At 40.6% G+C, this 26,202-nt stretch overlaps 1 protein-coding gene across 3 annotated transcripts; it reads right to left on the bottom strand.

Annotated features, from left to right (window-relative positions):
• Positions 1-20: 20 nt before the first annotated feature.
• Positions 21-26,202, bottom strand: tbl1x (transducin beta like 1 X-linked). Of its 3 annotated transcripts, none has more exons than XM_030428645.1 (16): positions 25,253-26,202; positions 15,473-15,605; positions 9,665-9,770; positions 7,928-8,073; positions 7,523-7,742; positions 6,327-6,459; positions 6,008-6,149; positions 5,830-5,893; positions 5,604-5,701; positions 4,910-4,970; positions 4,650-4,771; positions 4,487-4,561; positions 4,277-4,404; positions 2,676-2,841; positions 2,485-2,586; positions 21-2,301 (listed from the first exon to the last, which is right to left on the bottom strand). In XM_030428645.1, the coding sequence occupies exons 3-16, from the start codon at positions 9,720-9,722 to the stop codon at positions 2,275-2,277; spliced, it is 1,542 nt and encodes a 513-aa protein (XP_030284505.1). In that variant the 5' UTR covers positions 9,723-9,770; positions 15,473-15,605; positions 25,253-26,202; the 3' UTR covers positions 21-2,274. The 3 variants fall into 3 exon arrangements, with proteins under 3 accessions (XP_030284505.1, XP_030284506.1, XP_030284504.1); XM_030428646.1 differs by having other exon boundaries at positions 15,503-15,605; XM_030428644.1 differs by lacking the exon at positions 15,473-15,605 and having other exon boundaries at positions 25,253-26,200.

Here is a 26,202-nt window from a genome sequence, read left to right as displayed (position 1 = left end):
TTAAAGACACAGTCTCCATGTTTTCTGATATCAAAATAGAGTGATTTATTTGAGACACTGAATGACTTCAACGTTTTGTCTTGGAAACAGGTGACCGCACCCTGGACCAGGGTGCGAGAGAGAGTGAGAGTAAGAGAGAGCGAGAGAGAGAGAGAGAGAGAGAGAGAGAGAGAGAGAGAGAGAGAGAGAGAGAGAGAGAGAGGAGCTGTCAAAGCACTTATTCCATTTTTGGGCTCCATAGCATGCCAAGAAAGGCCACCGACCCACAGCCCAATTCTCAGTCTGACACAGACAATAATGGCTCTCAAATGAAAAAGTCAGAAAACAATGAACCACCCGTTAAAGGACCAGTGTGTAGGATTTAATAGCACCTAGCGGTGAGGTTACAGCGCCTCACCCTCCTCAACAGCAGCCGCTTAAAACGTGGAAAACATGAAGGCTCCCTCTGTAGATATAAAAGGCTCATTCTAAGGTAACGAAAACCACGATTCTTAGTTTAAGGTGTTTAAACACTCATGAAAACATAATTTATGAATAGATCCCCCTAAACCCTACACACTGGACCTTTAATATCCAAATGTGACAATTAAAAAAGAGGGAGAAAAAAAAAAGACAAAAATAAAACATTGGCCCTTCACTTTCAGCACAATCTGAACATTTGCTGAACCGCCCATTACAAAAAGTGCACTTCACATAGCTAAAGCAGAGGTCGACTGAAAGGAAAAGGGACCAGAAAAAAAAGGCAAATCAAAGTGGTGGCGAGTTAGTTTGAAGATCTTTTACATGAGATCCCACTAAGTAGAGGGAGGCAGACTTACTGCCCACGACACAGGCATTTCAAATCTGACCAAATCTGATCATCCGGCAGCGTTCGGTGGGACTTAACGAGACCAATCAGAGTTTTTTATTTTTTATTTTAAAGCAACAGCAGGACTTTTGCTTGACCTCCACACCTCCACCTTCTGGCCAAAATGTGCTCTGAATTTTCAGTAGATTGTTCAGAGGAAAGTGCCAAAGAGAAACCATGGTAATGCTACTCAAGCAGTAGTTGTTTTCCTGCATGATGTCCTGTTCAACATACAATACACAGTTAAAGCAGAAATCAGGCAGAGGACTCTGAAGACTCCCCCCCGCCCCCCAGAGGATTCCCTGAATGCAGGTGAACGAGTTGCACATTTCCTCCGTGGCTTTTCTGCGTCAATGCCATTTGCGACTCGCTGAAAATCAAAAGAACTTGTGGTGGGTTGTGATTGGCCCAGTTGAAAAAGAGTATTAAAAAAGGAGCTGATGAGACATGCGCTTCGTTTAAAAAGAGTTCTCATCACGTTTTGTCAGCAAAGATGTGACCGCTCTAGCCATCAATGAGTCCCTACAGGATGGCAATAAAGTGTACTGTATATAAACATATATACACAGTATATAAGTCTGTGTATTAATCTAATTTACATATCTTTACATTCTTAAATTTACATCCAAAAAAGGGAGAAAATTCTCTTTGTAAACCACACTTCACATTTTGTCCACAAAATGACATTTTCTAATCTCGAGTGAACTGAGCAGGTCATTTTAGGAGGTTAGGACTGTTTCTTGGCAGGTTTTCCTGGTGTTAAACGTGAGATAAGCACTAACCTCGTAGCGGCACATTCAGTTTTAACTTTCAAAAGTCCATCTGTGGAATATAGACCAAAAAAAAAGCAAGAAGCACTCTTGAATCAAACTATTATCCACTGAGTAGAGTTCAGCACCCTGTCCTCTGACAAACCAGTGCTTCAGTATCCGTTACTTTTATCACGTCCCATGAAGTAACATTTGCCCAGAGGGAAATCTAAAACCACAACCTTTCTTTCACAATTTGTTGCCTTTGACAGCCAAACACGTGTGTCTCATTAACACTTTTCTCTTTATATAAAACTCATCTTTGTGTTTCCACCCTTTCACCCCGATAACAGCTGGACCAAAGGCCCGGAGGGATCGCAGCACTTCCTCATTAGAAACCTTTTAAAACGTGGATGCACCCAGGGAGTTGGATTCAGTCCAGTCTTGGGGATCTCTTGACCGACGTGTTTCAAATAGGCGTATCATAAAACACACATCGACAAACTGTAAGGTGCACTGGAGTCAGCTGGTGTCGGCTCCTCAGCAGCTGCTGCGGTAAACTGGTTTTGTTTCATTCCACCTTATGGCTCTTCTCGAGCAGTGACAGTTTGTTTGCTGATGTCAGAAGAAGGCAATTTGCTGCACATTCCAGGATTCATCATCAAAGTCTCACGTCCACTATTTTCGGAGATCAAGAACACAAACCTAAGGGGGAGAAAGAAGGCAGCTTTAATAATACATTTCAAGCAACATGTCTTTTTTTTTTTTTTTTTACACTTGTTCTCTTGGTACTAGACGTACATTTTCTGAGCTGATTGTATTGGCACTAAACCCTAAAAAAGGAGATAAATAGGTGAGCTGCAAATTGTTGTAAACGATTAGGCATACCGAGCCGTCTGACGCGCTGGCACCGACTTTGTCCCCAGTGCCGTTCCAGCACACCTCGAAGATCCCACCAGTGCCCCTGTAGCTGTGTACCAAGGCTCCGGTCTGAAACAACAGTGCAAACACATAAATGACCAACTCTGTCGCAATTTAGCGATAACAATAATCTTCTTCCGTTTAAATCAGATGCTCACCGTGGTGTTCCAAATGTGGACACACTTATCAAAGGAGCCGCTGGCCAGGTGCTTGCCGTCGGGGCTGAAGGCCACACTGTAGACGGGTTCCTGGTGCTTGGTCAGAGTGTGAATACAAACCCCCCGCTCCACATCCCAAAGTCGTACTGTCGAGTCGAAAGAGGCGCTGTGGGAAAAAAAAGTGCATAGATTAGAGCAGCACCAAGGACTTTTTAAAAAATGTATTTGTACGATAAAACATTGATCCGTGTCGGAAAAAAAAATCACTGCAAGTCATTAAAATGATCCAAACTCCAACTCTGTAACCTGCCTGCAAGACGCCTCTCAACAGCATAGTTCATTATTTCCAAGGATTTATGCTGCAGTGTAAAACGCCAAAAGTTTTAGATCATTATCATGTGTTGGTTGTTTCTGCATCACAACATCTTGTCCTCACAGTTCTAACAAGTAGAAACATCTCAGAAACATCATCAATCAGAACTTATATAAGTAGAAACACGACACACAAAAGGTCACACTTTGATACTACGCCAAAAAATGTGTGAACTTGTTTTTTTAACGTGACAAACTGCCTCTATGACTCTAGAGCAGCAACACTGTTGAAAACCCAATGGTGATATAAACGAAGAGGATTTCAATTAACACATCTTCCTCACCCAGGTATAAATAGACAGGGCTAATCTTCTATGGTTGCCCTCGGCAACAAATTAAAGTAAACTCCTAAGGATATTATGTCTGGAGCAAAACTGAAGTCAATTCAAATGTACTGCACATGTACAGTTCAACAGTGGCATTTAGATTATCAAGATCCTTTCATGAAGTGGTGATAATGATGACAGCTTTATTTCCAATGTGAACTTTATGTAGGTATGATGGGTTTGTCAGTAAGGGCTGTAAATTCCTGTCATACTTGAACTCGAATAGCGACCAAAACTCCAACTCGCTCATAATAACAAGAACAGGCTTTCTTCTGAATGCTAGGCTATGTCAAGTGTCCCATTATCTCACACACACACACACACACACACAGGACTCCTTAAAATTGATGTCGCAGGTGTGACGCAGCTTTTTGAGAGTGAAGTCAAGTTGTTTCAAGCACTTTCAAGGTGACTAAACCAACAATTTAGAGACTCAAATCCTTTATCGTCACATCTAGATAGCTACCAAAAAAACGAGCAAAAAAGTTTAAAGGTTTCCTTCATACCCACAGCAAACAATGTATAATGTAATTTTGTTATTTTACCAGCTGTTTATAATAACATTGCGATTATTTTTGATATTTTGATTGCGATGTGATTCATTATAAATGGGAGTGAAACATTTTGCATAACATTTTTTATTTTTACTGAAAAAAATTGTCATGATTTTAATAGTAATCACAATGAAATTACATTTATTTGGGAATTTACCAAACCGACAACAAATAATATGACAAGAGGATTGTTTCATTGCAAAAGATTTTTGGTTAAAATGACTGATTGTCTAGATTGTGTAGTACATTTGAATTCAAGCATATTCCCACCCTTATTAGTGCATCTTCCAAACGTACAATATTTTGTTTGAAACCTGTAAATGTGTGTTATGTGTGAGCGATTTCCCACCTGGCGAGCATGATATTGGAGTTGGGGTTGCTTGTGCCGGGGCCTGTGGGACTCCACTTGATGGTGTAGATCTCTTTACTATGAGCCTGGAGGTCGTGGACACACGACTCTTGCTTCATACTCCAAATCTGGAAAAGCAAAATATGTCTGAATAAAAATCACCACTCACGTCTGTTGTCTCTAACCACTCAGACTGAGGACCAGTCTTACCTTTAAGGTCATATCGTCTGAGCAGGAGGCGAGTAACATGCCCGATGGATCCCATTTAATGGCATTAACTTCATTCTGCCAAACACAAAAACTTGTTAGCTTGACTGTCAAGGGAGCGAGCGTGGTATGAGGTCAGATGAGCAGCTGAGAAAAAGCTGTTTACCGTGTGGCCCTGGAAGGTCTTGAGGGGCCGGTCACTGCCAAGGCGACATACGTGGATGCACATGTCTGTGCTGCAGGAGGCAAAGGTGGTGTTGTTCTGCCAGTCGACATCCAGTGCTGGGGCTGTGAAACAAATGAATGCACAGGGTCATTAAGGGTTTGCTGAGGTTTATGAGCCCAAGCAGGAAACATTTTGGGTCCTATTTATTATCTGCAATAATAAGCTCTTATTGTTGTGGATACACAGTGAATTTGCTTTACCTGAGTGAAAAGGGAACTGCTGCTTGGCTTCTCCTGTGTGTGCGTCCCAAATGATTGTCGTCTAGAAAATGAAATGGAGCATTTCAACAAATGAATACAGCATTTCTGCATGCATCATTATAAACATAATCACATATTAAAGGCTTTTTAAGAGGTACTCCAAAGGAATGCCAGGCCTTGAATTAAACACTAAATAGGTAGGTAGGGTAAACACATAACTGATGCATCTAGCGTCATAGTCATCGTCCTTGGTGTGTGTCTTTGTAAGTTGAATTTCTTTTCTCTGCCTGTTCAACTTCTCTCTGATACACGGCTTTATTTTCAAAGAATAATGCACAAAATAACACGTCACTGTAGCACAAAAACTGCAATTAATGTAAATAACTTGTACAGATTCAATTTTGTCCCAATTAATTATTAATTAAGTTATATCTAATAGATGTTAAAACGACACTATGATATAATATTATGAAATATCTAATAACATATGCAAGACATTAATAATAACATTAATAATTTCAGGGTTCTCTCTCTGTATCGACTTTATACCGTGAAGAAGATTAACTGTTAACACAGTGAGGTTTGCTTTAACATTTATGGACACCAAAAAAAAAAAAAAGATATTCTAAAGATGTTTACTTGAGTTTTTTTATTCTTTGTGTCTGTTAAAAGATACAAAAACTGTCTGACATACCTTATCTACACCAGCACTGAGAATAGAGTTCCCCTTCTTGTTCCACTTGAGTGCAAATATGGGCCCTTTGTGCTGCCCCAAGGTGCTTGCCAGATTTCCTAATGGATAAGACCCATATTAATTTCTTGTAGAAAAGATCCCTCCAGAACATGTCACAGATGTTGCATTATTCACAATGCCAGAAACCTAATGAAACAACACCATGCTGGAACGATGGAGGACATACCATCCTTTGTCCATATCCGAGCAAATCCATCATATGAGCCCGTTGCCAGGAGAGTCCCGTCGCTCTGTTGGAGGGAAAGATAGCAAACCTGTTATTTAACCCTTCCTCAGCTGCTCAGTCCGCTCCCACAAGGTAAAACTAGAACAGGAGAGATGTGGACAGATGATCAGGAACTTACATTCCAGTCTAGTGAGGTGACGTCTTTGTTGCTGGGGACATCCTGGCCACCTTCTCGGATACAGTGGCGCAGCACCAGCTGGGTGGAGTTGGAGTTATTGTTCTCGTTCAGGTTCCAGATCCGAGCGGTGGAGTCCCCCGAGCTGAACAGAATACCAACGCAGCAGGTGGGGGGTCAAAAGATTATAGGAACATAAGCTGTCAGCGGTGGATCTTATTAAGCCATATATCTTCCAAAATAAAAGCCAAAGCGTGCATACAATATAATATGACTCATCCAGCATGAATTAAGATCAGTTTCAGCACAGACAGAGACTCACCCTGAGGCCAGCAGATCACTGACAGGGTTCCAGGCACAGATGAACACTTCAGACTCGTGGCCTCGCAGCACTGTGGCTTTACTGGTTGGTATCTCCACATCTACATCCATCTCCATGGGCTCATTGTGGTTATCTGAGAGTGGGTACACACAAATTTATGTATGCACCAACACATGCATGCAAACACGCGTGCCCACACTTGTCAGCAAGCCTAAAGGATGATTCTGGTATTTTTAAACCTGGGCTCTATTTTTACATGTTTTACAAACACAGCTTTGGTAAAGTGTTAGTTTGGGTCTGAACTAACGTGTCTCACACAGAAATATGTAACCATAGACCATTAAATTACCAGAATTAGGTAACCCTTTAAGAGCTGTATAGATAAACTTCTAATTACTTCCATGACTATTAACTGTTACCAAATGTTAAAGGAGGTAAAGGGCTACCTTTAAATAACAGGAAGATTTAAAAGAAAATCAATAATATGTTTGGGTTACTATATGCCAGAGCTATTTTTATTTATCTCCATCTGAAAATACTGACCGACTTGGAGCGCACACAATTATCACAGTATAACGAAGTAAAGAAAAAGCCACGGGTAAAGAATCTAGCCTCAAGATTATGGTAAAGCTTCCCTGTGTACTTTTCTTACACCTGACTCTTCCTGTTGTCTTCCACACATTCAAATTAAATTTCTAGGCGATGTTTTGACACAAACAGCCACTCCTCTCCACTTGTTTAGAGTTCCACCTGATCTACACCTCTCTGGTTTCACTCACAGAGGAAGCTGCGAACGATATCACATTCTGTGAAAGCCACACGGCTGTTGTTGTTTCTCAGTGTAAAGCTGTGCGCTAATTATGGCAGGTCATCTGTGTTTGGTAGGTTTAAGAATGCAACTTCTAGGCTGCTTTCCTCTAAAAGTACAGAGCCAAAACACAGTGTGGGAAGAGTAGCTGCAGCCTTGTCTTTAAATTCTCGCCCCTGCATGAGCCACTGGGGCCCTGTTGAAGCATTACTTTTGCCAAAATGCTCCTTATATCATCTAAAATTTCGATAAAAAATACAGGTTTATTATGAACTGCAGATCGAGAAACTAGAGACTTGTCTGCTTGTCCCTTTCTTTTTACCCAACTTTATCACATAATTTTTTTTTTTATGTCAGTTCAGTAAAGTGATAAGAAGAGTTGCCTTACTCATGTTGTGAGTGCCGTTCTCCTCCCCGTTATAAGTGGCTTCTCCATTCTTTGGTGTGTTGGACTGCATTCCAGAGGTTGAAGCTGCATTGCCACAGGCCGCCTGTTGCTGGGCCAACTTGTCACGGAAGGCTTGTTGCCGCGTCTGCACCACATCTGGCATGACTGCGTCGATGAGCGACAGCGACTCGATTGGTCGACCGTCAAAGACTGTACCATCCTGTCAGGATTAGGCAGTTAATGATGCATCATGAAGCAATGTGATCAATTACAGAAGCGAGTGTTTCCTGATTCTTCTACAATACAAACATTTGCAAAATCTTTTGCATCTTGTGTCTGTCCATTTGTCATTAAGCAACAGAAAACATCTTTAAGTGTCAGTGACAGCATGTCTCTGCCAATCACCTCATTGATGCTGATTTCTGCCTCCACATACTGAAGCCCCTTCTGCAGGATGGAGATGAGGGCTGCAGGGGGCACTAGTGTTCCATTGATGTTGGACTGGCTGATGTGGCTCTCGATGCCAAAGGTGAAAGCCGAGTGGGAGAAACCTGAAAACAAAAACACCATTCACATTCATTAAACGGGAGAGTGCCAAGCACAAGATGTGCACAAACACAACACAAATATTCAAAGAAAAGACTTGTCTGATCCAAACAAAGCCAACAGTAATCGCATACAAAAACCGAATGGCATAACAAGTGTGACATTTGAGAGTATAATAAGACATGCCAATGTCAATGTGGAGCTCTCAGGGCTACTAGTAGCTTGGTTTCTGCCAGATGGCTGCAGAGACAGTCTCAATAAACAGTAATGAAGAGACAGAGTGGAGGATTTCAATAATTGATACAGATCCTATCCAACAGTGAATAGCATGTTGATATCTAAATTTCCAACACAATATTCTTTGTTCCCACATTAAAAGGGAGGGGGCATGTTAATTTAAATCTACCATGAGCTGAAGATTTTCATAGCTTTATATAAAGTGAAATGTTTGACCATGCATAACATAAAACACATTACGTGCTTTGTCCTTAGAAAATTGCTTACAGATGACAAGACTTTTTTTCTAGACAATGCTCAAATAAGATGTGCACATTAGGGCTGCATATACCAATCATTATCGTTACTGATTAATCTGAAGATTACCAAGATCATTGCTATTATTAATATAGATTATTTCCCAGAACCTTAAGAGGCATCTTCAAATTGCATTTTTGTCCAACCAACTGTTAAAGACTCAGATACTCTTCATTCACTGTCATAAATGACAAAGGAAAGCAGCAACATTTAAGAAGCTGGATCCAGCAAGGGACATTTATGCTTGACAATTATCTTTAAGGATTAAATCTACCAGAATTGAACAGTCTCAACCCCAATGTCACCAGAAAGTTGAAGCAAAATTCTTAGTCCACAAAATATACCTGAAGCATTATTGCAAAACAGTGTTTTAGCATTCTGAAGCAGAAATTGAGGTAGATTGGGACTTGCGTAAAAAACAACCCAAAGAATTATCAAATGGCTCCACAAAACTTGTCAAGCATAATCCAAATCTCCAGGATCCCCAAAATCCCGAATAGATCTGAAAAGATGTTATTTACATCCTTTTGAAAGCTGAAATCTTTACTGAAGCTGCAATCTAAAAGCGTTGGAACACAACCCGTCTGAAGCGAGTGCACAAGCTCGACAGCACGTCAAGGGGTCTTTTCAACATCTTTCCAAATCACATACAGATCTCGGTGATTGCAGAGACTTGGATTATGCCAGATGAGCTGTATGGAGCCATTTCAGTTTTTTTCTTCAGTCCTTAGCTACTTCAGTTATTGCTGCAACACTGTTTGTCTATAAAGCTCCAGAAATGATGAGCGGACAACAAAACTTCAACTGACTTTACATATACATGGGGGTGACTAGATAATAACTAAATTTTCTTTTTTTGGTGAACTTATCCTTTAGATGATTATTCGATGATCAAAATAGTCAGCTGCCTAATTATCTTGCAATTGACTAATCAACTGTAGCAGTTTTGATGCGCAAAGTCAGCAAAAACCCTGGAAATCTAAAAAGAAAATACATGCATGTATCAGGCTCAAGTACATTCATTCAGTGTCCATGTGTGTTGCAGACATAAAGAAGACAAACCTGATTCTTGGAGGTATCTGTATACCAAGAAATTCACTTCATCACTGGTAATACTCATCTTAGCCCACTGAAAGGGGGGAGGTATGATGGAAGGCTGGGTTCACTCCTGAAAATAGAAACAAAAATAAAAGTTGAGATTAGCATTCAGGTCTGTGGTCGAGACTCTGACATATTCTAACAAATGATATCTCTATCATGGTCCAATAAAAATAGATCCAAATCCTGCACACTGCAGAGATCTGTCCTGATCCTTGTTTAATGATGCAGTCATGGACTGACATATTTTAACAGGACAGCGCAGACATCTGACCTCTGTTAGTAACTTCACATTCTCGTCTCACCCATATCATGATTCTTTCCTTCGACAATGTCAATGGCTGGGTCACTGAACCTGTAAATCCATGTCTGGTAGTGAGTCTCAAGTATTTCAAGCTTCTTTTCTTGGGACTAATGGGAGTGTCCATATCCATTTGGCTATCACTGAGAACTCACTGGTGCTTTCCATTAGTGACCTGGCCAACCATCTAGATGGAAAAAGCCCTGATAAAGCAGCAAGGATATTAAATGCCTGTCTACTGCCCATTTAGTGAATTACAGAAGAGTGCAAGAGGCAAATTATTCATAGCAGCCAGCCTGACCTTCCCTTTTGAGTCATTTTCAACAAACAGTGGTGTTTAATAGAGCTTGTGTTACCCATTTGAGATTGAGATGGTCTCAAAACTGAAGGGAGCTCAAGAAACAAAATGGCAATTATGTTTTTAATTCCATTGCGTTTTATCCTCCGGCTGATGAAGAATATTGCAGTTTGTAATTTACCACTGGCTCAGGCACATGCTGTACAAGTGCAGGGTAAAAGGAGCTGGAACAACATTGCTCATACACCCACACACAATGTAAACATACACTAATATACAGTACATATACAAGGAAAGAATGGTCTATGAGTAGGTTATGGTTTGGAAAAAAGGTACAACAAAATAAAAACTGCGAATGAGTAATCACATTCTATATATATTATAACTATAATAATTTCCTGCTCTCCCACTGGGAGATAAAGCAACTGATATTCTGCTGAGAGCACACAGTGAAATAAAGGGGGGTGGTGTCAGGTATGAAGACTGCATGGCTGTCCAACTTTCATTCCAAACACTGTCCAGGCCCACTCAAGTTCCCCTTTGGTAGCATAGCAACAAGAGAGATCGAGCAAAATAGACAGAGAACGGTGTTGTCCCAATTACCAGTGGGCATACAGCCAGAGGGGTTGAACATGTTACTCAACATGAATTATTCACTTTCACCTTGGTATATTCTTTCAGTCTGCCTTTATTGTACCACAGCAGACACGCTAAGGACTGGAAATATGACAAGCTCTGCAACTGGTGCAGCAACAAAATTAAGTTGAGCACTTTTCAACACAGGAGGAGATGCTGTTGAAGGTACCCTGCAGAGTTTTATTCTAAACAAATATAAGTTACGTTTGCATTCACTCAGCAAAACTCTGTATGAGGTAGGGCTGGGCAACACTACATTATTATGGTGATATGAGATTGTTTATTGTCTTACATTCTGGATATATGACAGAAGTGTTGTCTTTTCCTAGTTTTAAAGGCTGCATTACAGTATGGTGCAGCATTCCTGAACTTACCAGACTGTTCTACTTGTTCTAATACTTGTCTTTACCCATGTCGTCATTATGTCCACATTACTGACGATTATTGATCAAAATACCCAGTGGGTTAAGTACCAATAGCCATCACCACAATATGTTTCAACATAGATATTTGATTAAAAAATATTGTGCGATATTTGATTTTGTCACCTGGTCCCAGCATTTAGCTAGTCCTAGTTGCTAGATATTTGAAAAGAGGGATGCATGCATAAACAGACAGCATGGAACTACAAGAGTTCAAATAAATCCAGTGGTTACCTTAAAATACACTTGGATTAAAAAACAGCTGCAATAACTGTTAAAAACAGAAGAGATTCTTACCAGAATATTTCCTAAAAACAAATCCTGGTTAATGATAATGAGAATCCAGCAAAGTGAAAATCTCAATGCTCTGCTCTGCCAGAAAACACAACACTAAGCTAGCCTATCTGAGTCACCATGGCCTGATTTGACCACTGCTGCCATGTTTGTCTTCAGTTTACATGTAAGCGAGGAAGGGGGCAGCCACATCAAAGGAAAGCGGCCACTGCTCCCAAAGCTGCTACAGCTACATACCAAACAACTGGAAACGTAATTAACAGGCAGCCTGGAGGGGCTTAGGTCCGTCAGTGCAGGGCAGATGCAATAATCCCTCTATCAGATGGGCCTATGATGCCACCATCCATTACACAACTCCCTGGGCATCGGAGCCTCCTTTGACCAAACAATGAGCCTCCACAAGACCAGACAAAATGCTAACCTGGCTCTGAGATGTATCCACTGAAGGGATAAGTGGAGTCAGAGTCTAAAGATGTCTTTCTTTTTGCAAAGGAATCACATCACAGAAGGCTGCTGCTTCAAAAACACTGTTTACACAGCACAGATCTACCACGAGAATAGAGATGCATACAGCAGACACAATACAGACACTGATATAAAAACCACACAACCCTAATCATGATTATTTTAATAATTTGACATTACAGCAATAAAAGAAAACTTGTTTTTTAAAGATGTTTCTAATATTTAATCTGCCCTCATTGACACAAGGTGGACAAAATTGAAGAAACACCTCTTAGTGTAATACAATCCAACAGCACCAAGAACTGCTCCAAAATGATCTCACACTTGAATCAACACCTCCTCAAAGCAAGTCAAACAAAAACTGAACATTAAAGCTTTCATTAAGACAGCAATTGTGTAGGACAGTTTGATTGTGCTATATTAGTAGCTATGCAGTGAATCCCACACATATAGTTTACTTGGGCGGTCCGCCCAGAGAGGGGGTTTGCCCTGCCGTCTGTTTTCCTCTCTGCCAGCAACGTTATCTGCTTTCTTTGTCAGCAATAAGCTTTACAAAGTTGCTAAAAAAAACACTTCTGGCATTTAGGATGTTTTCAGGCATGATTATGTTGTCATAACAGCAGGTGAGGAGCATCTGGGGGAGGCTTGTTGCTAATCTTTTTTTCAACAGAGATATGTCTTATATAGATCTGTGTAGCTAAAAAACTCTTCAGACATTATACCATCCGATCACCGATCAGCACAGGCCTAGTACAAAGCATTCTAAGTTAAATAACACTTTAAAATCACCCAATTTTGCTCATATGTTTGTCACAGAAGTCCAGCCACAGAAAGCTGCGTGCAGGCATTTTGATAAATTGCATGTAAAATCACGAAGACACTGAAAATATTTCAAGCTACCTCTAGGCCCCACACAACTGTTCCATGCAGTTGTGGCATCACAAATCATACCAGCCAGTCAAAAGGTAACAGACAAATCCCACATCCTTTAAATGTGTGTTTGAATCACAAGAGCAACAAACAAACCTAGAAATACCACAGAGCCGCTTTGCCACCTTAAACCCAACAAGAAACCAAATTACAAAAGTGTGTCAATGCTGAACGCCGACGAGGATCAGTACATTTGAGGAATGACACTAGATTATGTGTTACAAGCAGCAAATCGATTCAATCCTACCATTGTCAAAACAAGGCATTATTCTCACTGTGTGTGCAATAACAAGCCGTTTAATGTTACTCGTCAGCCCAGCACTACAGCTGACAGAAAAAATGGGTTTCAATTCATAATTCATTTGGAAAAAAAAAAAAACTCACCCACAAAATTCTTACAATGGAGCTGCAGCACCACGCTCTGAACTACATCTTGTTTACCAGCCCAGTTTGTTGTTGTCTATCCATTTCTGGCTGAGAATGTCACTGCATACAAATAAACCTGTTATAGTCATTCCCTTTTCCTCACTTTTATTCCTCGTGTTTCATGTTGAATTATCATGCCAAATAAAGTCTATCCTTTGATAATCCTTCCACCGTTGTTAGTTATCTCATCTAGCAGATTAGATTAATGACTTGTCAGTCACACATTAACGACAACACCCAGAAATGAACAATTTCTGTTGGTGTGACAAAACAGTGTGGCAACAGACAGCAGAAACAAAGAGGCTGGCCAGAGTCAGAACATGTATTACCATGCATGATCAGCTCTAAGTACGTCAGATCACACCTGATATGAACATTGGTCTCAATATCTATTTTTTGTGACCCGATTGTAATTAGATCTCATTTTACTGCTCTACATGCAGATAAACACATACTTTTAAAACGTACTGTTCAGCACCCATCAATTCAGAGTACAACCAATATACTGTACATTCAAAACTGTGTTAACATTTCCAAATGCAGAACAGACAAATGGAAACCCTAATAGGTCAATGATCAGAACCCCCACTGTGGTCATTAGACTCATTAGGGTTTACGTCAGGATGTTTGCAGCACTTGCATAACAATGTAAACTACACTACCAGCTTGCCATAGTTAAGAGTGCCTTCATCCATGTTTCAGAAGAGTTTTTCAATCTTTTTTTTATTATTTTAAAACACATCTGACAAACATACATTTAAATGTAATCAAATTTGTTATTACAATAAATTACATCTGAATAACTAATAGCGCCGACTTAACTCACATTTGTACTACAAAGTGTGGCTGAATGCTTCAGTGATGGGACTGTAGCTTTTGTGGAGGTGCTGCGTTCACTACACGGCTATAAAGTCAGCTGCAATCATTCAGAGTTAAAACAAAGGAAACAGTCTTTGAGGTTTTAAATTAGGACACAATCAGTGGGTTTACATGCACAGCTTAGTCGGATTACAGCCATAGTTCGACTATGCTACTCAATCAGATAACTGCGATTGTCCGAGTATACATGCCGGTGAGAAAATCGGATTATTGGCCGAAGCATGTCATACCCCGGTACGATAGGTGGCGCTGTACCCATTTCAACTAGAGGTAACAGAGCCACCTCCAGCTGACCTCTTTACGTCACCAGCAACAACAAACTGTCTCGCCATTCGAGACAGATGGCGTACGAAGAGCAAGACGAAGCTACATCTTTGTACAAACATTTCGTATAAGGTGTACATGATAATTACACAAACTAGATGCACAATGGCGCTCTTGCTTGCGGTGATTTTGGAGGAAAGACGCTGCTGTCGTTGTCCGTCTACTTCCGGCTCATGGCTCCAGGAAAGAAATCTCGCACCTGCGCAGAACGCAAAATCCGATCCGACCTGATAGAACGTATACATGCAGGAGTAATGCGACTATCAATCGAATAATCTAGGTGTTTCAATTCGACTATGATAAATCCGGTCCGATTTTAGTCAGACTAAGGTGTATACATGCATCTTAAAAATCCGATCATAGTCAGACTAACCAAGTAATTCGGTTTTCGTGTCATGTAAACGCATTGATTCACTCTAAAGCTGTTTGGAGACCTACTTGACCCTAAGGTCTTTTCATTGTAGTTAAAATATAATAAAATAGACATTTGCAAATATAACCTGATCTACTTGGTCTAAAAATAGAGAGCAATCCTTTTAGGTGGGGTGATATTTAAACTCTGTTTCTTCCATTTCAGCTACCCCGATTAAAGCAAACATGCAACTGCAAATAGTTATTTGAACAGAACTCTAAATGGGGCTTGTCTATAAAAGCATCCATCCATCACTGAAATCAAATAAAATGCTTTCTGAACACAGACATCTGAATGTAAAATAATGGAGCAACGACATCTACACAACCAGCCGTATCCTACACATGCAGGTTTTTGAAAAGAATGATGTTGAAAACCAGCACACCGGGGACCCCATTTTCTCCTGAACGGTCACCTCCTGACAGATGTGCAAACAAGACCTGGAAACAGCAGCCATTTTCTCTTGAACTGCTCTGCTGAGTAAAACCCGCCTTTGAAGCTTCTGGTTGGGCTGCAGTCTTGAGGGGGAGGGGAGTGAGACAGAAAGAGAGAGAGAGACAGAGAGAGAGTGGGGGAGGGAAATCAGAGGGGTGGAATGGATGCAGGGTGATAAATAATGATCTCCACACAGGTAATCACAACAACCATTTGTGCATTATTCTTTGCCTCTCCCAATGAGTCACTTAGCGACAGCCAATGTAGGTCGGCAAAGCGGTGGGGGATGGGATCCTTCAGTCTCCAGGGGAAACACTTCTCCCACGCTTCCTATGGGTGGCAACACTTTAATGTTTATCTGGGGTGGCCAACCGTGTGCCATGAGAGCCAACAGTCTGCAGAAAAACTCTACACACTGATTAACGCGGCTTTAAGTACAGGGGGAGAAGTCGTACGTGAAATTTCCTTCGGAGGTGATCAGTTGGAATGAAAACCAGTAGACTAGGAACTCTGTGTGCACACACGTACATGGTTGGCCACCCCTGCAAACAGTAGGCCTAAGCTACTGGTTCTTTCAGCAGTCAACAATGACAAAGGTCATTGGGGTAGCAGATTAGTGCAACGACTGCCACTGATACTGCAAACATACCCCCAATGTTATTATTCACACAAATTACAATGGGTCAAATCTTTCATAGATCTGTGCCATGTGAGCCTTGTGTGTTTAATTTTCTCTTTCAGTAGAGAATACCACATTCACAGGCACCACCATCAAATATATAGTCACCCTGGGAAATGAATGGGGGGGATGGTGACAGACAGCATGGATCACTGAAAGGATTCATCATAATGGCTTCTAATCAGGAGTGTCAGGACCGAAGATCCACCCTTATGCTGAAGCCATTAGCATCAAATAAAAATGACAACTCCCACTTGCCTGTTGGTGTCATTTACTATTCTTTGTGGAAACCAAAGAATATCTGCCACCTAACATTGTTCAAAGAAGAGAACTCCCGGGTTTTTTTCCTATTGATGTGGACATCGCATTTCATAAATAAAGAAACAAAACATCCCAAAAAAAAAAAAAACTATACTGACGCAATAAGTACTAAGACAAAAGAACCATTGTAAAAGAGTAGAAAGAGTTAAATCATCATAATCTTTAACAGAAAACCACAATGAGGGGGACAAAAAGACAGATCATAATGTGCAACAGCTCACTCCTCCAATCCAAAATGAACTACAATCACTCCTCTATCCAAAATGAACTACAATAAAATGTGTCTATTTTATATCACTGGTCCTTCTGGGGATTTTACACAATAGTTGACCAAAACCACTCAATGCTTGCACACTAATTGTTCATCTGAGATTTTAGCATGGTGCGCCAATAAGCGGTGTTATGATGTTGCATCATAGTCGGTTAATCAGAATGTATGATACGTTCTTCTAACAAAACAAGATGGAAATCACTTCATTGTTGAACAACGACAACACTTTCTACATTCTGCCATATTACTTAAAAAGAATTTAAAGTATTTAGATTAGAGAAAAGCTTTGAATGCAGTCGGTTGTTACCCAATATCCAAAGCTCAGGTGAGCTTGGGGTCCAATCAGATAGAAGTACATTTTAAAAAACAGCCTCACATACCCAAACCAGGACTCCTCTATTTCATCTACTCCTAGGTTGGTCCCACCTACATTAGTTAACCCTTTACTGGTTGAGACTTCTTCCAGGGTAGGTATTGGTTATATTTATTGGGTGAAAAAAATACACTACCTTATGGAGCTTCTTTGCTTGTCCAACACTGCAGAACTTAACTACTGTACAGTGTTGTAGCGATTCATTATTAATTTATTATGAGCTTGTCTTCCTGCATATGTTTTTTTATCCTGTACCTGTAGCAACATGCACACAATACTGATATCACTAAAAGTTTGGATGAAAATACCCTGTAAAGACTTTAGTTGCCTTAAAAAAAAAAAGAAAGAAAAAAAGACACACCAAAAATGTAGTGTTGCACATCAAAATAAATGCTACAGAACCTGAGATATCCTTAGGTCTTTGACAAACTGGCATTTATATTACCCACAATGCAGTACAATTGGAGATTTGGTTCATTATGCTAGCAGCTAAAGCTAATGAAAACTCAAGCTGCTAGCCACAAACAGAGATGAGGTGCGGCCGACAGATGTCAGGTAAACTTGTTTCTTTTTCTCTTCAGACTTGAATGACATAAGTCAAAGCAATTTATTTATTTATTCATTTATTTATGACTACTAACCCCCCTCTGGAGCCACAGAAGGCTGTACACAACTTTTTTTTTTTTTTTCTTTTTTACATATGCAGTATTACTGCCCCATTACCTGTAAACTAAAGGAAGTTACCCTTCATAGACAAATAATCATAGATTCAGCAGATCAGAACTCACTCGCTTGTGTTTCTTAGTCACATCAGCCATTTTGGCAGAGACGGATGACCCATTTTGTCAAGCAAGTATGTGGACTTTGATCTCGTGGACTTGTGGGCATTGATCTCAAAGTCTTACATTTGCCAGTCTTGGTTAAAAAAAACATACCACAGGAAATGGGGGGGAAGAAAATCTGATTATGGACGGGCTGCATGTAAAGACAGCTTTTACAATAAAAAGGCTATTGCAGGGCATTCCAACACTTTGATTTTCCTGCATTAATCTGGTTTCTTCAAATAACCTGGTTTCATATGTGCATGTAAGCACAAGGACCCGTCGCTGTAGGGCATGCATGTGTATATGGCTGTGTGGGGGTGGGTGGTAAGTAAATACATGGTGTAGAGAAGATAGTGGGACACAGAAAGCTCTGTTGATGCTCAGTGCAGCACACATACACGAGAATAAAATCTCATTTTCCAAATGCTCTTTGAAATATAAAAGGTGAAGAGAATGTAACCTTCCTCAAAGACAATAGATAGAATGCCTTGATTCGATATTCTGATCTTTCATTCCTATCACTCCTTGTATAGATACCAATTGGTACAAGATAGTTGTAGTATCACTCCATTTTAACATCAAGACAATGACTAAACAACTGAACACATCCTCTTTTATATAATACAATTCATTGTGCAACAACACGTTTGTAAAATGAGGTGGCTTCAAATCTAGGCCAGTGCATAATTTGTACTTTTATGCTGCATGATATGAGAAAGAGCCACGTGTTCCTTTGTATTACATCAGGAGTCAAGATTAAAGATCTGTACATTTGAAAAAAAAAAACAAAAAAAAAAACAGCAAGTGAATAGTGGAAAGAACCCTCGGCCGTCTTCTCCAGGCTGTGTTGACATTGTAAATGTGACCAACATCTCCACCGGGTTCTCCACAGGAACCGAAACTATTATTTATCTTTATCGGAATGTACAGTATGTCTTTACTAGCTTTTACGCAAGCACTCTTTTACAAGAGTAAAAATAAAATGTAGGAATTTACCATCTTATTTGGTACAGTAAATGTATATTTCTACAGTCATTCACTAGTAAGAAAGATTTGTGTGTCCTTGACGCTGTAACTGTCGACGTAGAGGTCTCAGCCTGGCTGTTCTTTTTTTCAGCGAGATGAGGATTGCACAAATAAGCTGTAAACACACAGTGTGGGCAATACAAGTGTTGCCATGGTGACCAGAGGATCTTGGTTCTCTGTCAACAGCTGCTCATGCCACCCTAAATACCCCCCACTCTCCTTGAGCTTTCCTTCTATCTGACATCAGGGTCAAACAAACAAGGCAGGCAAGTGAGCTGAAACACTGATCTTCATTCTCAGCCGTTCCTCGGATGTATCCTTACCTAGCATTTACACAGCACGACACTAATACCACACACAGGAGATTTGCCTTTGTAGCGTGCATGTGTGTGTCCTCACACAGCGCTCATCCTATTAAGCAAGTGACACACACGGAATAAAAGTTTAGAAAACGTTTCCAAATGTTAGTGTCGTATAACTAGAGACAACTCAAGAGTGCACACACCTCTGGTAAAGCCACACAGCAACCCCTCTTTGTTATTTCAGAAACAGAGGTACATTCCCTTCTTTCTTGGTCAAATTGCACTAAAACATGTTTCAAGACACCAGACCAAAAACAATCTCCTTGGAAAGCAATGAAAACACCATTTATTTCTATTAATAAAATCTGATCTTGATATATTTCACCAGGCCCTGCTGAAGAAAGACTGCATGTTTGTTTACAAGAAATCTTGTGTAATTAAAAGCAACCACCACTGTTTAAACTGTGTATTTACAGTATCTGTCTGTTGGTGTACATCCATGTTTACAATTGGTAGACCCAGACTGTGGTTAGACGTTGAAAGGTGTAGAAAATTACAAAACGATGCAGCAAACATGAAACTTTCACTGGCATTCTACAGATGGTCGTTTCGTTTCCGTGGCAGTTCACTCAAAGCCACAATTCAGTTATCCTGAAACTATGAATGTACATTGACAACAGAACTGATCTGAACAATGCTGTCCATGTCTTTCGAAACAAATTTACTTACTACCACACACGTGTGAGGTGGCCCGTCTAATGTCAGTTTAGTAACATGCAATGATGCTTGAAGGTGTGAAAAGAGATTCACTATCCAGGAAAACCATATAGCATTTTATAGACAACATAACGAGTCATCTGTCATGCACTTTACATCATGTTAATGCTAAAATCCTGTGAATTCAATAGAATCATAAATAAGCATGAGCATTGTTAAGAATAACTTATTTCAAACAAAGACGTTTCAGGTTCAAGTAATGCTAGAAAGGAACAGGTTCATGTGATGTGTTTACAACTGTTCTTTATGCCCACACTCAAAAGATGAGCAAAGGCCTTTTCATACAGAGATCCCAAAGCACTGCCAATAAGAAAAGCAATCACTATTCCGCCGTTATTGTGTTTCATTTTTTCAACACAGAACAGAACTGTGCTTGCCCCGTGTGTTATTTTAGATGGCATGCCAGTGTACCAGAATCAAAAGAGACGTAGTGTATAACATGCACAATGGGCAGAGACATTGACAATAACAAAGGCGAACGCTGTGTTTTTTGCTAGCCGTGGACATTCTGCAAACACAAGTGAAGTCGCTGACCACCATAGGCAACATGACGCGAACACTGGTTTCGTGCAATGCCAAGTGTTGTGCGATCAAAAATTAAACAGTATCAGTTGCTATTCTTCTTCTTTGAGTTAGCTGCCAACTGTTGCTAGTTGCTATTCAAATGGAGGTTCCCACACGTCATTAAAACAGTAAACCTCTGTCCTGTCACGCTTTATACGGTATTTCTAGGCTGAAATACAGCAACATTCAAAACCATTCCCACCTTAAACAGGCAGTGTAAACGAGGCTGTAAAGAGGGGTGAGATGTGATTAACATTTGAATCTGGCAAGACAGAACAATGACGACCATTTTCAGACAGCCTCTCCAGGAAAGCATACATAGTATTGTACAAATGCAAAGTAGAACAGTAAAGACCGAAAAAGGAAAGATTAAGAGGAAACCTGTTTCCTTTCTCATCTCTGTACACCTGGCCAATTACTGTATGAAGTAGATAAGACTCTCGATTTGGCCTCAGAAGTTGCTGGATGCAAATTTGAGCATCCGTTAAATCTGGTTATTCTAGTTTTGACCATTACATGCACTAAAATATGTACTTAACCACAGTTTAAAGTTGTCAGTGCTCTCCAGTGAACAATCAATGTAACAACCACACCCAGAACTACATCTGTACTGAAACTTTGTTTCCTCGCAGTCAACATAAACAGCAGAGCAATATGTCTTTTGTAAGCAAATATCAGTAAATATAATATTGAGTGTATCATCCGACCAGCAATGTTATGGATTCCATGTCTGCAATGGTGTTTTATCCTCAAATCACTTACTCCTAACATAAACTATATAGAAGACATGTTACAACAATTACTCTTGCATTGTTTCAATAGCAATGCTATAATATTTACAAAATCATACAAGAAATCAAGAGACGTTTCTGTCCTGCAGGGTTTCTAAGAGTAGGACAAACTATTTGTCCCAGTCCCCAGTTCTGAATGTTTAAGTCCCATTCATTTTCTCCAAAGACAACGTTAGGCAACTGGCAGATGGAGAACCTACATGGCTTGTATGCATATGAAACCCTTCTGATTTAATCAACAGCACAAAAGATGAACAACTGCATTGCCATGTGTTGAATCAGAAGGTAATGAAAAGACAGACTACGTGGAAAAAAGTAATATTCCTTTTAGTAAAAAAGTGGCTCACTCTGACATGCATGTGCTTGCACAACTTCCTCAACAGTCATCCACCAGCAAGCCTAGTAATAGCGCTAGTTAAAGATTATAGGCCTTCTTCAGAACACACTACACTTGAATGATGGCAACACAGCTTAAAGTATTTTCTACATTACTTGTCAATATTATGAAATTAGATTGTTTGTGCTCACAGACTGATCTGTATCTATTAACTTGACATATACTCACACAGACACTGTCCACAAAAGTGAACACGTGCCATTAACAATTCATGTCAAGTCATTAAAGGACACTGAATCATTAGCTATGACGTGTTCGGACACAATAGAAAATACAAACCGATTAGCTGCTAGACATTGCGACGGTTAAACATTTAACACACCCTTAAAGGCATGTGGTTTCCTCCCACTCGCTTTAATTTAAATACACACAAGGACGGAGTCAGAGCACAACAGACGTGAGCTCACGCAACGATAAACAAATCCAAAATAAATCCAAATAAATAACCATAACCTTGAACTAGCCAGTACTTGTATGGGTGTTATTTCAGAGTAACCACTGGTCTGCCAGTTGGCTGGTGGCCCATGCACACTGTATGTCTCTTTTGGAGGGAGAGAAAGGCTCACCTCCCCCCCTGGCCTATCATAAATAAATACTGCTACAGAAATATTTGGACAGCCCGATACAGAGCTCTACAGCACCACAAGGCTGACATGGGCTTTCTCAGGGACTTCCTTGCCCTACTTATGAGCAGAGGATACATTTCTCTTTTGAGCACAGTCAATGTACCTTGGATTCGCTATTGTCTCTTCTTTGGCTTATTGCGGAGTACTTAAAAGTGAACAATTCATCAATGAGGACTGACTAAAAACTATTAAATACATGAATAATGATTCTTCACATACTGCACAATCAACTTTTTCAGTCCTCTGACTGCATACAGCACTGAAACCACAGACAATAAGTCTCGTTTCGAATCCAGTCACTGAACAAGAGGCAGACAGACAATAACCTGTAGGCCAGCAACATTACTCATTGATGTGGTTTGAGAACTCTGTACAAAAGGTAACTGTGTCCACCTACTGAAACATCCAATGAACCAAATGTTAGCCAGAAATGATTTGAAGTCGATGAAGCAATGAGAAACCTTACTCTGGAAAAGCAAGAGAGTGAGACACTAATGAGGCACTAAGACACTGGCACTAACATATTTAGTGTTCAATAAATGGCAAACGTAAAGTGGTCTAAAACACGCAGTTAAGACATAATAAAACTCCTATTGTTCCTTAAATAGGTGGCACTAAACCTGTTTTTGTAAGCACTGCAATTAAGGGTGACTGCAAGTGCATGACCCTGGTAACAAGACGGGTAAACACACCAACAGGGCAAGGCAATAGGGTTGAAATTTCAAAACCTTTTGCTACTGAAATTTATAATGGGGAAATTTGAGCAAATTCACATATGATGTAATAATGCACTGTGTCTTACTTTTATGCTCGACATTAGAAAATACCCTTTACAAAATATAGCGTTACCTTTAATCTAGTTTGCTTAGCTTAATTTCTTACAACAGATATTGTAAAACCATATAACAATAAATGATTGGAAAGCCGCTTGGGAACATGGGCAAACCATGATATACTCAAGCTATAATGATCTGTTCAAATTCAAAATCATCAATGTTAGTGACAGAATCATATTGGCTCTTATCTCTATTTACTACATTTTCAGGAATACGAAGTTGGGTGTTTAACTGATGATAGTCTTGTTTAGAGTCAATTATGTTTTACACCAGCAGCGTGTTGGCTCTCTCTGTTAATGTACTATGGCGTGGTTGTTTGTAGCCTGCTACTCATCATCCTGGATTTTCCAGCTGTTGCTCTTATGATTTGTTTGGGACCTGCCGCTCATTGCTTGAAAAACAAAGACAGGAAGACAAAATTATCTAGAAGAAGTAGATGGAGTCAATCTTGCGTCAAGAAAATTGGGTGCATGGTTGAGAGAGTCCATTTTAGACAAGGCCCAACATAATTTGGCGCTTTTAAGCTGGTGATGGCAATACATCAGGAAATAAGTAAAGGCATAATGGTGTTTCTTGCTGCCGCCGAAATGCCAATGGAAAAAACGAACAAGGGAGGTTTAAATGTCTAGCTGTAAATTGAACAACATAATTTGGCTAGATTTACATGCTGATTACTAATAACTGCCCTGCCCATACACAGCTATTCTTTCTTTAAATGTAAATCCAAAGAACATAATGGTTATGGCCTGAAGAGAAAAAAAAGGTGTCAGCAACAGCTAAATCAAATCAAGCACAGTCAGCATCTTCTCACCAAGGCAACTTCTTTGTTAAAATGCCTCCATCTGATTCCAGTAGCTGAAAGAAAGCACTGACTCTGAATATATAACAAACAGCAGCTACTAGGTCAACAAGAAAAATGGGGCCATCAATTATTGGGCCATTGATGTAGAAATCAGGTTAAGACAGCATTCAAAGAGCAGTGTGTTTTAGCTGTTATTTCCACCCTGATCCCCTCTCCTGTCTTTCTCTAATGGAGATAATGAACACTTTGATGTTCAGAGGTGAGGCGAGACGTCTCAACTGTGTCTGTACACGCTCTATCTCCATTATGCCACAAACTACAGAGAACAGTCAACGCTGGTAGCCTGGAAATAAAAACAATATATAGGTCATATAACATTTCCTTAAGCTCCTTGTGAAAGTAAACTGGGTTTTTATTACATGATCTGTGGACATGTGGAATCACCAGGTCCTCAAGCTTCACATTTAAAGGATATCTTTTGGTATGTGTGGATGCCTCTGTAATGTTTTAGGAAAACTATAGCTTTTAGTTAGGAAACAGCTTATTAATGCTGCTGTAAAGTAACATGTACTGTCCCTTGGAAACTGGTGGTTAGTACAGTGGAGTGTCCTACCCCCCACTCATGTGCCTGCCAAGTCTGCATGGACATCATAAATATATATCATTCATTGACCAAATAACTGGAATTGCACATGTGTAAACTGATGTGGTTGAGGCTTTCTCTTTTGTGCCATTAAGCGGGCACAATGGATATCCTGGTAACTCATCAAATGGGTACAACCTCCAACCTCTAAAAACTTATCAGTTATATGTCTTAAGTTGTCCACAGCTCGGCCACTACGGTTTGCTGCGAGTGTGAGACGAAAACACCCGAAAAAGTAGGTTTGTTGGGGTTAACTCGCAGCGACCGGAGAGGAAACTGAAAGACGCAGGCAAGGAATTTCAACACACGTGTGGAGTCAGAGGGGTGACTGAGCTGTGTGCCGGCAACCTCATAATCAACGCCATAATCACCAATTTTCTGAAAGTCATTATCCTCTTCGCACATAACCCACACACACAAACACAGAAGCGAGCCCGGACGTGGAGCAGCACCAGAGCCACGCCAATCGCACTTTTTTCTCCCCCCCTTTTGCCTTACCTTTTATTGTGAGAGTGAACTCGTGGTGTCCGCCGCCGCCACCTCTTCCTCTTCCACAAGGAGAAAAACCTCCAACTTCAGCAAGCTAGCTGCGACTTTCCTCCCATTATGCTTCTCGTCATATTTCAAGTTCCGACCGCTGCCTCGTATGACTCACTGTCGGCTAATTCTCTTCTGGTGGGCCAACGAAGCGTATTTTGGGGGCTCGGGCAGCGCTCACTCACAACTGGGCGGTAAAGTTGGAGAAGGGGAAAAAAAAAAATTACACCCGAGTTTCTGTGGGCTTGAGGCTGCAGGCTACTCTGTGGAGTTTCACCGTTCACTGAGAACAGTAACATAAAGAGACAGCAGCAGGCGCTGATCGGCAGCGGGAGAGAGACCTACACACAGAATGGGAGAGAGAGAGTGTGTGGAGGGGTGGAGGGGTGGCAGGGGGGGTGAAGTGAAGGCTAGCTGACCTTAAACCTGAATAATGGAAACACGACCGAGCGTACAAGCCAATTTAATAAAATAATTAACAGTTTGATATCTTGTGCGCCCTCACACGCTTGGATTATACGCCACAGATATCAGTTTATAAACCCAAATTAACCCGTTTTGACGCCAACATACATCGTCCCTGTCGTCACAAGACCACGTCTATGAGTCGTTACTACAAAAGCGGCTGTGTGTATGTGTGTGCTGTGGCTTAAAACGTGTGCCTGAAATGGGAGCGAAAAATGGCTCGGATTTGAACATACAGTCGCGCAACATATACCCTCAACGTGGCACACACTCGGAAGAACCCGTGCTAAAGTGAGTAGTAGCGCTGATATTTTAGTGTTTAGTAGCTGAGCCTCACAGGCTTACAGTGGAGCATGTCGCCTCTCTGGCCTGCGTGAGCTGCCTGCTTCCCCTCCCCCCACACGCCGCCACTATTTTTCGCCTGCCTGGTCACGCAGCGGTTGATT

Source organism: Sparus aurata, chromosome 9 (genome assembly GCF_900880675.1).
Source record: "Sparus aurata chromosome 9, fSpaAur1.1, whole genome shotgun sequence".
Taxonomy (NCBI): Eukaryota; Metazoa; Chordata; class Actinopteri; order Spariformes; family Sparidae; genus Sparus; species Sparus aurata.
The sequence above is the reverse complement of the archived record's forward strand: the minus strand, read 5'-3'. Positions and strand labels throughout refer to the sequence as shown.